Source organism: Rhineura floridana, chromosome 4 (assembly GCF_030035675.1).
Source record: "Rhineura floridana isolate rRhiFlo1 chromosome 4, rRhiFlo1.hap2, whole genome shotgun sequence".
In the NCBI taxonomy this organism is placed as follows: domain Eukaryota; kingdom Metazoa; phylum Chordata; class Lepidosauria; order Squamata; family Rhineuridae; genus Rhineura; species Rhineura floridana.
Genome location: NC_084483.1, coordinates 17,774,078 through 17,787,352, shown reverse-complemented (window position 1 = coordinate 17,787,352; position 13,275 = coordinate 17,774,078). Strand labels below are relative to the sequence as shown.

At 40.9% G+C, this 13,275-nt stretch overlaps 1 protein-coding gene and 1 pseudogene across 3 annotated transcripts in view; one reads left to right on the top strand and one right to left on the bottom strand.

The window, feature by feature from the left end:
* SEL1L2 (SEL1L2 adaptor subunit of SYVN1 ubiquitin ligase) overlaps positions 1-13,275 on the top strand; it is a 73,854-nt gene that overhangs the window by 3,109 nt on the left and 57,470 nt on the right. For 2 of the 3 annotated variants that reach the window (XM_061622588.1, XM_061622587.1), the window contains exons 2-3: positions 3,847-3,896; positions 8,581-8,635. In XM_061622588.1, coding sequence (XP_061478572.1) covers positions 3,847-3,896; positions 8,581-8,635 — 105 coding nt within the window. The remainder of the gene's footprint in view (positions 1-3,846; positions 3,897-8,580; positions 8,636-13,275) is intronic. The other variant, XM_061622589.1, reaches the window with a different exon arrangement.
* On the bottom strand, positions 1,697-1,815 carry LOC133384632 (5S ribosomal RNA; annotated as a pseudogene).

Here is a 13,275-nt window from a genome sequence, read left to right as displayed (position 1 = left end):
TTGGTGGCAGGCCTATTTTCTGCACTGGAGTGCCACCTGTAATCATGGCTTCCGATTTTATTCAAATGGACGTAGTAGATCCATTTGTGATTCCTTTGATAAACACAGGTGTAACCTTTTAATTTTATAGGGAAATCACATCTCTATTATTATTATTTATTTTATTAGATTTATATACCGCCCGACTAGCATTAGCTCTCTGGGCGGTGAACAACAGAATATAAAAATACAAAACATCTCAGATCTCATAATAAATACGGCATAAACATATATAAAACAAGAAATCAAAAACAATTACAACAAAATTTAAAACTAAAACGAGTTACATATTAAAACGCCATAGCAAAGAGGCAAGTCTTAACCTGGCGCCGAAAGGAGAGCAATGTCGGTGCCATACGCACCTCTTCGGGGAGACTGTTCCACAGTTCGGGGGCCACCACTGAGAAGGCCCTAGATCTTGTCACCGTCCTCCGAGCCTCCCTATGAGACGGAACTCGGAGGAGGGCCTTCGATGTGGAGCGTAGTGTACGAGCAGGTTCATATCAGGAGAGTGTAAACTCTACAAGTTTTTGGAACATTAGAGGCTCTGGATTACGATGGCAGGTGACTTTTAAGCAATATAACTTGTTGCTAATATTGTAGAGGCCTTGTGAACTAATGTGAAGTTGTGTTAACTAGAGCAGGAATATGTTGCCGTCCAGATGTTGTAGGACTCCAACTTCCATCAACCCCAGCCAGCATCAACAATGATCAGGGAAGATGGGAGTTGTAGTCCAGCAACATCTGGAGGGCATCACTTTCCCTACTCCTGAACTAGAGGGATTCTTTTACATTTTCTCTATCTGAAATTGTTTGCTTGTAGTCATTTGTAGGCCTGATACTTTACACTGGCAGATTCTAGGTGAGCTTGATCTATTTTAAAACTAAGAGTCTACATTTCTGTAATAGAATAGGAGAATCAACAGCAGCATTGTAAGGGTTATTATTTGTACAGCTTTTTAATTTTACATATCAAATGTTATCAGCTGCTTGGATAAATTTATACCATTTTTAATCAAATATTGCCTAGTGTTTACTAAAGTAAGACATTGGTTAGCTTTAACCAATGTTCATTTTGTTCATAAATTTTTGCATGTTTGGTTGCCTTAGGTAATTTCAAGTTCATTTGGTCTGCTCGGGAAACTGCAAAAAAAATCTGGAGAAACAGATTATGTGTTCCCTAAAAGCTTTATTATTTTAGTTAATTTTGTCAGAGAAATTATTTTGGGTCCATCAGATAACATAAAAATTAAGCTTCCAGGCAAAAGACTGTATTACTCTCTAGCTGGTATGAAAAAAATTACTGCTCTTCAGTTAAATTTCTAGTACAACTGCACTTCATTAGGGAGGTTGGAAACCGATACAGAACCTGAGGGATTTCATTAAACTTTTGTTCTAGAGAAGATATTTATCCCAGCAGAGTTCAATTGTATTATTCACAAACCACACCCCTCTGGTAGGTTTGCACTTTATTTTGTTTAGAATTCTGTGTTTGTCATGGCCTTTGGCTAGTACAATAAACTTTCTCGCTTAGTTTGTTGTGATATGCCTTCAAGTCGATTTTGACTTATGGTGACCCTATGAATCGTTTTGGATATATTCATAGGGTTTTCATGGTTAGAGATATTCAGAGGTGGTTTACCATTGCCTTCCTCTAAGCCTATGGCACCCGGTGTTCCTAGGTGGTCTCCCATCCAAGTACTAACCAGGCCTGACCCTGCTTAGGTTTTGAGATCAGATGACATCAAACACGTTCAGGGTAATATGGCCGTAGACTTGCTTAGTATTCAGTCCTAAATAGGTCAGTGTGTGTGCTGTAGTTGATCTACAGCAACTTGTAAAATCATGCTAGCCAGGTCAGGAAGTTGGGTGGACTTACCTCTTTTATGTCATGTGGATATCCTCTTTTTAAATTTTCCCTTCCCTTAGCAATGCCAGCTGCAGGGTCCCAAGAGAGGACCCAATCTTAGGGCTTCTCCAGTGAATAAAGACATCCATCTCCACCCTGCCCCACCCTTAGGACACCCTATTTTGGGTCCTAATGGTTACCACTGATGAAAGAACCGCTAACAGTAGCTCTGTGCTATGGAGTTCCATGGGTACAGCAGAATGTGCCCCTCCACTGGGGCAGCTTTTCTCTGCCAGGACAGAGACACCTCCATTCTTCCTAACCCCCTCCATCCAGTGGGTCTGGGAGTTAGGATTACACTGCCCATTCCATTGACTTAATTGAGACTAAACCAACTGAAATGCAAAAAATGCCGTTGTCAATAGCTTATAGGTCTGGCCATGAATTGCTAGAAAGCATGTATGTATTTTAAGTAGTTTGTGAATCATGTTTTTTTTAATAACTAAAGCTTTGAATAAGTTGGAATGTAATGTATTTTTAACACATAGTAGATTCATGGAGGAAGGCAATTTGCAAGGTAATTTCCAACAGAAAATAGTCACTTAGGTCTTGATGTATATCAAGCGCACACATAATATTTTGGGCTACTGAAAAATGAAAACAACAACAACACTACCCACTTTTGCCCCCTGCAAATCAGCATGTCCAAAACACTATAAAGTTCAAAATACATTTGTCTGGTAGTAGCGTGATCTACTTTATCATCCTCTTTGAAGGTTTGTACAGCCCAAGTCTGCTATATCTGCACAGCGGACTGTGCTGACACATGTCACCTGGGCACATATTTCCACACGATGTGGCGATGTATTGTATTTCTGTTTAAATTATAGGAATAGTGTCTAAATGTTATGTGCCTGCATTTGTATATGCATACAATGCACAACAACATGTTCTCCTTTGTCCTCTTTTTTGTGATGTGTTTCCTTTTTTGATTTTGTTTTGTTTTTGGCAGTATGTAAATACACATCCTGTTTGATAACTTGGGGTATGTTTAGCAACAAGAACAATCATATTGATTTTCCAATCCATTGTATTTAAAACAATTTTAATGAATTAGAATTAGATCCAGACCTCCTGTTCTGTGAATGGAAAGGTTCCTTCTGTTTGTGGCAGTGACTGAGATCCAATGGAGGTTCCCCGCTGGAGGAAGAGCAGGGGAAGGAAATTTTCACCTATTTCTCCTACCAACTGTAGCTCCCAGTGCCACTTTCCATGCTGCCCCAGAGGTTCCTACAACCCTTCAGAACAGATTTTCAGGCAACATTAGGGGTTGCAGGAGGTAGCCTGTGAGAATTTACAGTTAGTAGAATTCCACTCTGGGCAACCCTGGCTCTGACACATTTTATGCTCCTTTTGGCACACAGTACTCTACATTTTTAAAAGAGATCCTGAGCTACAAACTGACCATTAATGACTGCCATTGGCAGAGTACAACTCCTATGGCAAAAATAATGTGCACATATTTTATAGGAAATAAGACGCTGAACAAAAATTCTGCCCCCAGTGACAGAATTTTCAAAAAGTTGGCTGCAGATACATTTCACTATGAATAATGACTGCAAATTTTCAACAAAATTCAGTTCTCATGTATTTATTTAGCATAGAACACCCCTGTTATGACGAATGTGGGCCAATTGTCTGTAAAGAAAAGCCCAAAGCTTTCCTGGCTGTGAAGTTCTTTCAGTCTCTTGGCTAAATGCTTTTATATGAAAAAACCTAAGTTTCTTATAGCTCCAAACTTCACAGTGAGGCAGTACCTTTATCAGGATTAATCAAAGTGTCACAAAAAATGTCTGATTTTGGATTTTTGTCCATGTTTGTGGACCCAGAAGACTTCCTTTGTTTTTTGTATGATGTGTTTGTAAAAAGTTGCACTCTGATGACCTTATTGTTTTCAGAAACAGAAGAAAGTCTTCAGAATCAAAAAGAAAAGAAAATTTCAAAAGAGGTAAATTACTGCCTTTGCAAAAATTGTTTTGCTTTTATGTGAATTGTATTTTTATTGTGCTTTTTAAAGTAATTTAAAGTAATAACCAAATAATATGTTGCAACTTATGCCTACTTTCTATATGAAATCAGCATAAAAAGCATTAAAAAATATTGTATTGGGGAAATCACTAGGTAAGAAAACAAAAAGTAAATAATTGAAAGAAAAGAGACTTGTACTTGGAAACAACACATTTTCAGAGAGAGAGTTGTTAAATTCAGAGCTTACTTAAAGCAATTAAAATATTACAGCATATGAAAATGTGTGTTATACAACACACATGGTGAACCATCCAACCAAGACAATGATAAAATACAATGGGTTGGATCCAGATTGAGAATGCAGTCCTAATCCCACCCTTCCGTGTTGATGGCTAGAGGACATTAGGATGACACACAGGTGCCTTTCCACCAACCTCCATTAGCAGAGAGGAGTACTGCTAGGGGGGAGGGGATCTCTGTCATTGAAGAGGCCCCAGCTGCACCCTAGCAGTCACACAGAGGAGGGTACAGATTTGTTCACTGCTGCCCCAGAGGGTAGGACTAGGTCTAATGGTTTTAAGTTGCAGGAGCGTAGATTCAGATTGGACATTAGAAGGAACTTCTTGACAGTAAGGGCAGTTCGGCAATGGAACCGACTGCCTAGGGAGGTGGTGGGATCCCCTTCGCTGGATGTCTTCAAGCAGAGGCTGGACAGCTATCTGCGGGAGATGCTCTAGCTGTGGATTTCCTGCTGTGAGCAGGGGGTTGGACTCGATGGCCTACAAGGCCCCTTCCAGCTCTATGATTCTATGAAAGCTACTGTCAGTGATTCTCACACCAGCAACACAAACAGAAATATCCTAAATGGGGTGTTTGGAGGGCACAAGCCCCAGCAGCAAGGATCTGCTAGATCCAAACTATTGTGAATCTGCCGAAGGATACTTTAAAACCTGTATGGAAATATGGAAATAAACAAACATACAAACAAGTAAAATGAATGTACGTATCAGTTGGTCCATGGGCTACCTTTGGTGCTCTATCCCCAACATTTTTTAAGTCCTTTTAAAAAGTTCCATATAGAAGTAAATATTTTTTCCAGCTGCTCATAGACTCTGCAATGTCATTCAAAGTATGCAGGCACCTTGCCTCCACCCACTTTTAATTATGTTGCAGACCAAATTCCCCCAGGAGGGATGGGATCTGATGATGTACTGTTGCTCTTAGAGGGAACTGTACAGCAAAAACTTCTAGGGCCCTTGAACCATCTTGTTCAGGCAGCAGGAGTCTAAAGTGGACTTCATGATCCAACCCAGGTCATGATCTGCCTGGATCAGATCAGGTTAGTCCAGTTTCTGTTGGAATATATGGGGTTCAACTCCAACTTGGGTTGAGGCTGCATGGGGTTAAAAAGCGTAGCTAGAGAGGAGACCTCTTGGTTGCTAGGCTATACCTGTCCTTTGATCTCCTGCTGTCTCTTCCTTCCTGCTAGACTGATATGCAGAGGATGTTGATCCCAGTTCCTTCCCTCCTTCCCAGTCTTCTTCTTTCTCTTGAGAGGGGAGCAGAGATATTCCTTTGTCTCTCCCTCTCCTCCAAGCATGAGGGCAAGCACTGGACTCAGTGTTTGCTTCTCCAACTTAGCTAGTTAGCTAGATACAGGCATACCCCGCTTAACATCGCTTCACTTAACGTCGCCTTGCTATAACGTACATGCTCCATATGTCCCCATACCCCGCTTAATGTTTGCGTGCTTTGCAATAACGTACACTTTATTGGCATGATGCCGCTGCCATCTAGTGGTGATTGTGTGCAGTACAAGTGAAGACAATTGCTTCACTTAAAGTTTATTTTGGCTTAAAGGATACTCTCCGGTCCCATTGCGAACGTTAATGCGGGGTATGCCTGTATAGGACTCTTTCCTATCAAGCATGTACTTCCAGAATGAAGTAGTTATTTCTTATTTCAAAGCTTAAAGTCTCTGTCTGACTAATTTGCAGGGAAGGAATAATCTTTAGCAAAGATTCAAACACATACACATAAGCTCACTCAGAACTCTCCGTTCCCAGCATTGCGACTCTCTGACAGTTTGTGAGGATTCCTCCCCCATCCCTATTTGCCTTGTGTCCACCAGGACTAGGGCTCTCAGTGTGGTGGCTCTTTCAGATGCATCTTTAAGACTTTTCTTTTTAATTTACCCAAGCCTTTTCTGACTGAAACCTTTAATTGTTGTCTGCTGATCATCTTCTGGTGTAATTTTTTTTTTAGTTATATTTTTCTGGTGTATATTTTATACTTATTTTTTGTTTTCTGTAAACTCCTCTAATATTTTATAATGTGAGTGGTTTATAAATCTTTTAAAATAATAATATTAATAATATATGGAATAATGATGCCCACCCATGTTTGTTTTTCCCATTTTCAAGCTGCTATGTTGAACATGCAAGTGAGCTCAGAGAGAATTACCTATGTTTCTCCCTGCAATGAGATTCCTCTGCTTTCCTTGATAAGTCAAGCCTCGAGCCTTGGCATGGGGTGCTAATTGTGGGGTGGAGCACCCCCCAGGCAGCAACGGGAGGGTGGAGTTAGTATCCTCCCATGCATGGCCCGGCTCTTGTGAGATCACCCACAATCCTGGGCAGTCTGACGAGAGCAGCCAAAGGGCAGAGCCAGGCCCGGGCCTTTAAAGGCCCCAATCTGCCGAGAGCCAGCCTCTTCTTTGTGAGCCGGCTTTCCCACCCACCATCCTTCAGTCTTAGAGCATCACTGAGCAGTGTTTAACTGGGTCGCTGGTTGACAGGGCCGGATAAGAATTTTTCCTCTCAATGACTCTGGCCCCATTGTTGAGGTTTTTTTGCCTATCCCTCAGTGGTTTGCTGTGCAATTGTTAGGTGTTCACTCACCTCTGTCACAACATTACGTGGAAATGGCATTGGGCAGGATCAATCATAAGGGGGACTTCCATAAGGATTCCAGTGGGGTACACGATGGCCACTCCCCAAGCTCAGGAGGGGTGCCACCTCATCCAGCTCACAACCCCTCCCACTGGTTGGTCAGCAGGACCACAGGTGCCTTGGGTTCACACCCCACTTGGGTCTAAAGCGGGCCAACTCCCAAGGGTAGTTCCCAACTGCTTGTTGGTTGCTCAGCATTCCTCCAGCATAGGCTGCCGGAATGAAGTGGATCCTGACCCTACTTGCCATACCAACCCCGCTTTACTTGCTCTAATCAATAAAGTTGTGGCCCTGCTTCACCCAAAAACCTGTGTCTGGCTGTGTTATTCCTGTTGCTAAAGGGGGCGCAACATGCTCCTACCACACAAATTGTTGCTTCATTCCAAAGGGTCACCGTAACTTCCTTCCACTGTGTGCTTGCCTACAGCCTACAGCAAAGCTAGTTTTGACTTATGCAGCCTAAGTGATAGATGATATAGCTGATGAATAGTTCTTTCATATGCAAAATCCGTTCAGAAGCTGCTGAAAAATGAATCATTTCATGCAAATAAAATCCATGACTAGGGATAAAAGAAGACTATGAAGATTATGCTCAGGTTGATCAAATCAAATTACTGAAGTACAATGTTGAGTGTGAATAGCGAGAACATTTTAGAGCTGAAAATGAAGCAAAGTCTGATAAAACAATTGAATGTTAGAAATGAAAGAAGAAACACTCAAGAGACAAACATTTAGCTGATCAGTCTTCAAGTGTCATTACATAACATGTTTCACAGCAGTGTGGGATGTATTTGATGTTGCCTGGGACAGATTTCAAACCGCTAAGTACTACTTCAGCCATTCATGAAGTGTAGTTCTACAGCAGCCATTTAAAAATCAATTTAAGCCCTTGTGGGGTTTTTCTTTTTATTTCTCATTTACAAGAGTGAACACATTTTTCAGCATTTGTTTCTTTTCAGTAGTATTGGGCAGAGCAATCCTAAATGGAGCGGAGCAGAGTGGGGAGCTAGTGCTGCATCCAAACCCCCCACTGTTCACGCTGGCCAGGGCAGAAGGTGGGTGGTGCCTTTTGTCTTCTGTTTTGCTGTACCAGCTCCAGGCTGGTACAGCAGAAGTGCCCAGATTGTGCCCCTGTCAGAGGGATGGAGCAGTTTTGGATCTGTTTAATCCATGCCTGGCCGTGTTTCGTGCCTTCCCGGTTCCTATAACACCCCATTTCTAAACCTATGCTGCCTACCATCATTAATAGCTTCCCAACTACCTGCACTGTTGGTGGGCACAATGAGGGCCTCTGCAACAAGGAAGCCCACCCCCTGGCAAAGTGCTACAAAGGGACACCTCTGCCTAATCCTAAACTCCTCCAACACTGGTGATCAGGGGTTAGGATTGTGCTACTAGTTAACTGCTTAAAGCATTTTGTTGTACAAGTTAATCATGTAGACTTTTATTTTGAAAACATATGCCCACAAACACAGACTATGTGATAATATATTGCCCCCTCTCACCTTGTGTTATTTTTGTATATAGACCTTAGTGATTTTAAAATATGAAGCAGTATAGAAATGCTTTTAAATAAAATAAATAAAATCTAGCAAATACAAGTAAAACTAGCAATCAGCACATACTTTGAACATACAACTAGGACCCTGACCAGGCAAAGATTTATTTCACTTCTGAAGATAGCTGACATATATTAATTCAATTGTTTTACAGGATACCCTGAACAAGAGTAAAAGATTAACAATTCAAGATTCATTTTCATCACAAGGTAATATTTTCAATTCAAATCTTAAGTACCTCCATTCCCTCAAATCTTTTGTATCTTTTCTGGAAGTGTAAGACAAAATGTGAACTATAAAAGCTTTCTGAATGAATAACCTTCTTGATGGTTCAATAAGAAAAATTCCTTCCCCCTTCTCCCACTTTTTGCTATCCTGCCACACAATCCTACTTATTTAAGAACTGGCAAGAAGACAGCATAATGAACCAGTGTTCATTCTCTGTTACATTCTTGCTTTCTCTTATCCATTCCAGTCATTCCTGACCATTTTTTGCTCAAATTAATATACAGTAGGTGACTATCAGTGTTGTGCTTATTCTACTGTAATCACAGTGGATAAATGCAAATATTGGTGTTTGGTGTCAAATTCGGTATCTTGAGGGTTTCACCTTTCATTACAAAGGATGAAGTGTCTAGCCCTTGAGAGCTTTCAGCGCAAAGAATGAAGTGTCTAGCCCTTAAGACTGCAATGTGCATTGGCAACACCAAGGAAAGTCTCAGGCTGTGAATACATTAGTCGCCAGAGCAAAGCATTTCCATTAGCCACACCTGGAGGGGGAGCGGGTTGATCTGCAGAACAGTTGTGAAATCTCTTTGAAGCTGTTTTTTTTTTAAATGTCTCAAGTTGCTTCCATCAGGTTTTACAATAAAAAAGGGTGGGATTTGACTAACGTCATGTGGCCCTGTTTTCAGAAGAGAGAGGTGGAGATGCACTGCAACTGGCACAACAGTGAATGTGTTTCTACCCTCAGAACATGGAAGAGTAGGAATGCTGAACAAAATTCCTGAAGATCAGGGTGCAAGGTCTCAATATTCTTCAGGCTCCATGTGCTGCCTCATGATTGCTAGACTTAATTATGCAAAAAGCCAAACAGATGTACATCTATCTCATAGGCACAATTTTTGCAGATTCTCAAATTTAGCTTTGAGCTGTGAGCAGTTCTTGCCTAGAGCAAACCATTTCCTTTGGTCACACCTGAAGAGGAAATGGGTTGATCTGCTGATCAGTTGTGAAATCTCTTTGGAGTAAATTTTTTAAAAAGCGCTCAGGCAGATCCCACCAGGTTTTACAGTAAAAGGGGCAAGGTTTGACTAGCATTGTGTGCTCCTGTTTTCAGAAAAGAATGGTGGAGACTCACTGGAACCAGCAGAACAGTAAGGGTAGGAACATACTCGCTGTTCTGCCAGTTCCAGTGTGTGTCTACCTCTCTCTTCCGAAAACTGGGGCACACAATGCTACTCATGCCCCGCCTCTTTTTCCTGTAAAACTTGGTGGGAGCTGCTTGAGTGTTGTTGTTTTTTTAAAAAAATACACTTCTAAGAGATTTTGCAGCTGCTCAGCAGATAAACCTGTGTCCCCTCCGGGTGTGGCTAATGGAAACACTTTGATCCAGTGATTAGTGTGCTTACAGCCTAAGTGTGTCTCTGCCTTCCTTAGTGCATAATTTGGAACACTGGTGCAAAATTTCTTTATACACAGAGTGTGCAAGCCCTGACTTCATTTCACTAAAATGCAGGCTGTAGGCAGCTGACACAGAACATAAAAGGCACTTTGCGTATCCTCTGCACTCAAAATGTCAAGATTTGTCTCCAAGTGAACTCAGTGTCTGTGCCAAAGAAATACAAATTCTGTGGTGCAATATAAATGTTGCAAATTAAATAAAACGACATATGTTTGGTTATTTAGCATACATAATTCTGCATACATAATTCTCCTTCTGTGGTCCAGGTTCTTTATTTTTTAAAAAATGACTAGGAGAAGAAAAAGATAGGATGGGTTCACAGATTGTAGATTGGTACATATGAAAGAAGCCACAGACCTTTTGAATGAACGTGGATCTATTCTACCCAGATTATACAGCAGGGTGTCACCCACACTACTGCTGGATGTAGGCTCAGTGGCCCAAAGCAAGGGTGGAGAACCTGTAGCCCTCCAGATGGTGCTGGACTCTAATTTCCATCAGTTCCAGCCCGTATAGCCAATGGTTAGGGAGCTGTAGTCCTGCCAACTCCTGGAGGGCCACAGGTTCCCCATCCCCTGGTCCAAAGCCTGCAGCCTTTAACTTTTGATATGAGTGTTGACTTCCACATGTTAAGCTGCACATCTGTCTGCTAAGGCAGTTGTCTGAATTCCAGTATTGCATACCGCTTTTTCTGCAATTATGTTTTTTAACCCTGTATGAGTAGCATGCAAAAAGCTAATTCAGACTGGGAATATGCACAGTGCTGGCATTCATAGAACAATCTCAGCATGTGGTAGCTGCACTGCAGTAGGAAGCTGACCCTATCTCAAAACTGTGGTTGTCAAATACCAAGGGGTGTGTTTAAACAGAAAATAATGCAATTGTCCTGACAAAAAATGACCAAGAACAATCCTGGCACCGGAAAAGTAGACATATACAGGATTTCACTGTTAAAATGTTAGATCATCATCACCATCATAATCTCAACAGGAGTTTCCTTAATTGAAATGTTGTTGTTGTTATGTGCCTTCAAGTCGATTATGACTTATGGAGACCCTATGAATCAGCGACCTCCAAGAGCATCTGTCATGAACCACCCTGTTCAGATCTTGTAAGTTCAGGTCTGTGGCTTCCTTTATGGAATCAATCCATCTCTTGTTTGGCCTTCCTCTTTTTCTACTCCCTGCTGTTTTTCTCAGCATTATTGTCTTTTCTAGTGAATCATGTCTTCTCATGATGTGTCCAAAGTATGATAACCTCAGTTTCATTATTTTAGCTTCTAGTGACAGTTCTGGTTTAATTTGTTCTAACACCCAATTATTTGTCTTTTTTGCAGTCCATGGTATGCGCAAAGCTCTCCTCCAGCACCACATTTCAAATGAGTTGATTTTTCTCTTATCCGCCTTTTTCACTGTCCAACTTTCACATCCATACATAGAGATTGGGAATACCATGGCCTGAATGATCCTGACTTTGGTGTTCAGTGATACATCTTTGCATTTGAGGACCTTTTCTAGTTCTCTCACAGCCGCCCTACCCAGTCCTAGCCTTCTTCTGATTTCTTGACTATTGCCTCCATTTTGGTTAATGACTGTGCCGAGGTATTGATAATCCTTGACAAGTTCAATGTCCTCGTTGTCAACTTGAAAGTCACATAAATCTTCTGTCATTATTTTAGTCTTTTTGACATTCAGGTGTAGTCCTGCTTTTGTGCTTTCCTCTTTAACTTTCATCAGCATTCGTTTCAAATCATTACTGGGTTCTGCTAAGAATATGGTATTGTCTGCATATCTTAAATTATTGATGTTTCTCCCTCCTATTTTCACACCTCCTTCATCTTGGTCCAATCCCGCTTTCCGTATGATATGTTCTGCGTACAGATTAAACAAAAAGGGTGATAAAATGCACCCCTGTCTCACACCCTTTCCAATGTGGCACCAATCAGTTTCTCCATATTCTGTCCTTACAGTAGCCTCTTGTCCAAAGTGTAGGTTGCGCATCAGGACAATCAGATGCTGTGGCACCCATTTTCTTTTAAAGCATTCCATACTTTTCATGATCTACACAGTCAAAGCATTTGCTGTAGTCTATAAAGCACAGGGTGATTATCTTCTGAAATTCCTTGCTCTGTTCCATTATCCAACGTATGTTTGCAATATGATCTCTGGCAGTGCCATAACTAGAGAGGTGCACAGGCACAGGGCCCATGTCGAAGGCCCCCCTGAAATGGAACTGACAAAAAAAATGATCTTGCATATTTCTTGTGTACACAAAAATTATTTATAAACAATTGTTATATCGTATATGTTTTATTATTATTTTTCAAAAAAAAAATTAAGGGGCCCAAAAATAAAATCTTGCACAGGGCACATGAAAAGCTAGTTATGGCACTAATCTCTGGTGCCGCTTCCCTTTCTAAATCCAGCTTGGATGTCTGGCATTTCTCGCTCCGTATATGGTAAGAGCCTTTGTTGTAGAATCTTGAGCATTACTTTACTTGCATGGGATGTTAAGGCAGTAGTTCGGTAATTACTGCATTCTCTGGGATCCTCTTTCTTTCGAAGTGGGATATATATTGAACGCTTCCAGTCTGTGGGCCATTGTTTAGTTTTCCATATTTCTTGACTAAATTTTGTCAAAATGTGGACAGATTCAGTCTCAGTAGCTTGTAGCAACTATTGGTATGCCATCTATTCCTGGTGATTTGTTTCTTCCAAGAATTTTAAGAGCAGCTTGCACCTCACATTCTAAAATTTCTGGTTCTTCATCATATGGTTCCTCTGTGAATGAATCTGTCATCCTGTCATCTCTTTTATAGAGTTCTTCAGTGTATTGCTTCCATCTTCCTTTTATTTCATCTCTATCAGTCAGTGTGTTTCCCTGTTGATTATTCAACATCCCTACTTGTGGTTTAAATTTCCCTTTCATTTCTCTAATCTTTTGGAATAGGGCTCTAGTTCTTCCCATTTTGTTGTCCTTTTCTATTTCTATACAATAATTATTGTAATAGTTTTCTTTGTCCCTACATACTAGTCGTTGTATAGTTGCATTTAGGGTTCTGACTGTGTTTCTATCTCTTTTTGCTTGTGGTTTCCTTCTCTCTTTAACCATTTTAAGAGTGTCTTCAGTCATCCATTGAGGTCTTTCTCTCTTTTTAACTAGAGG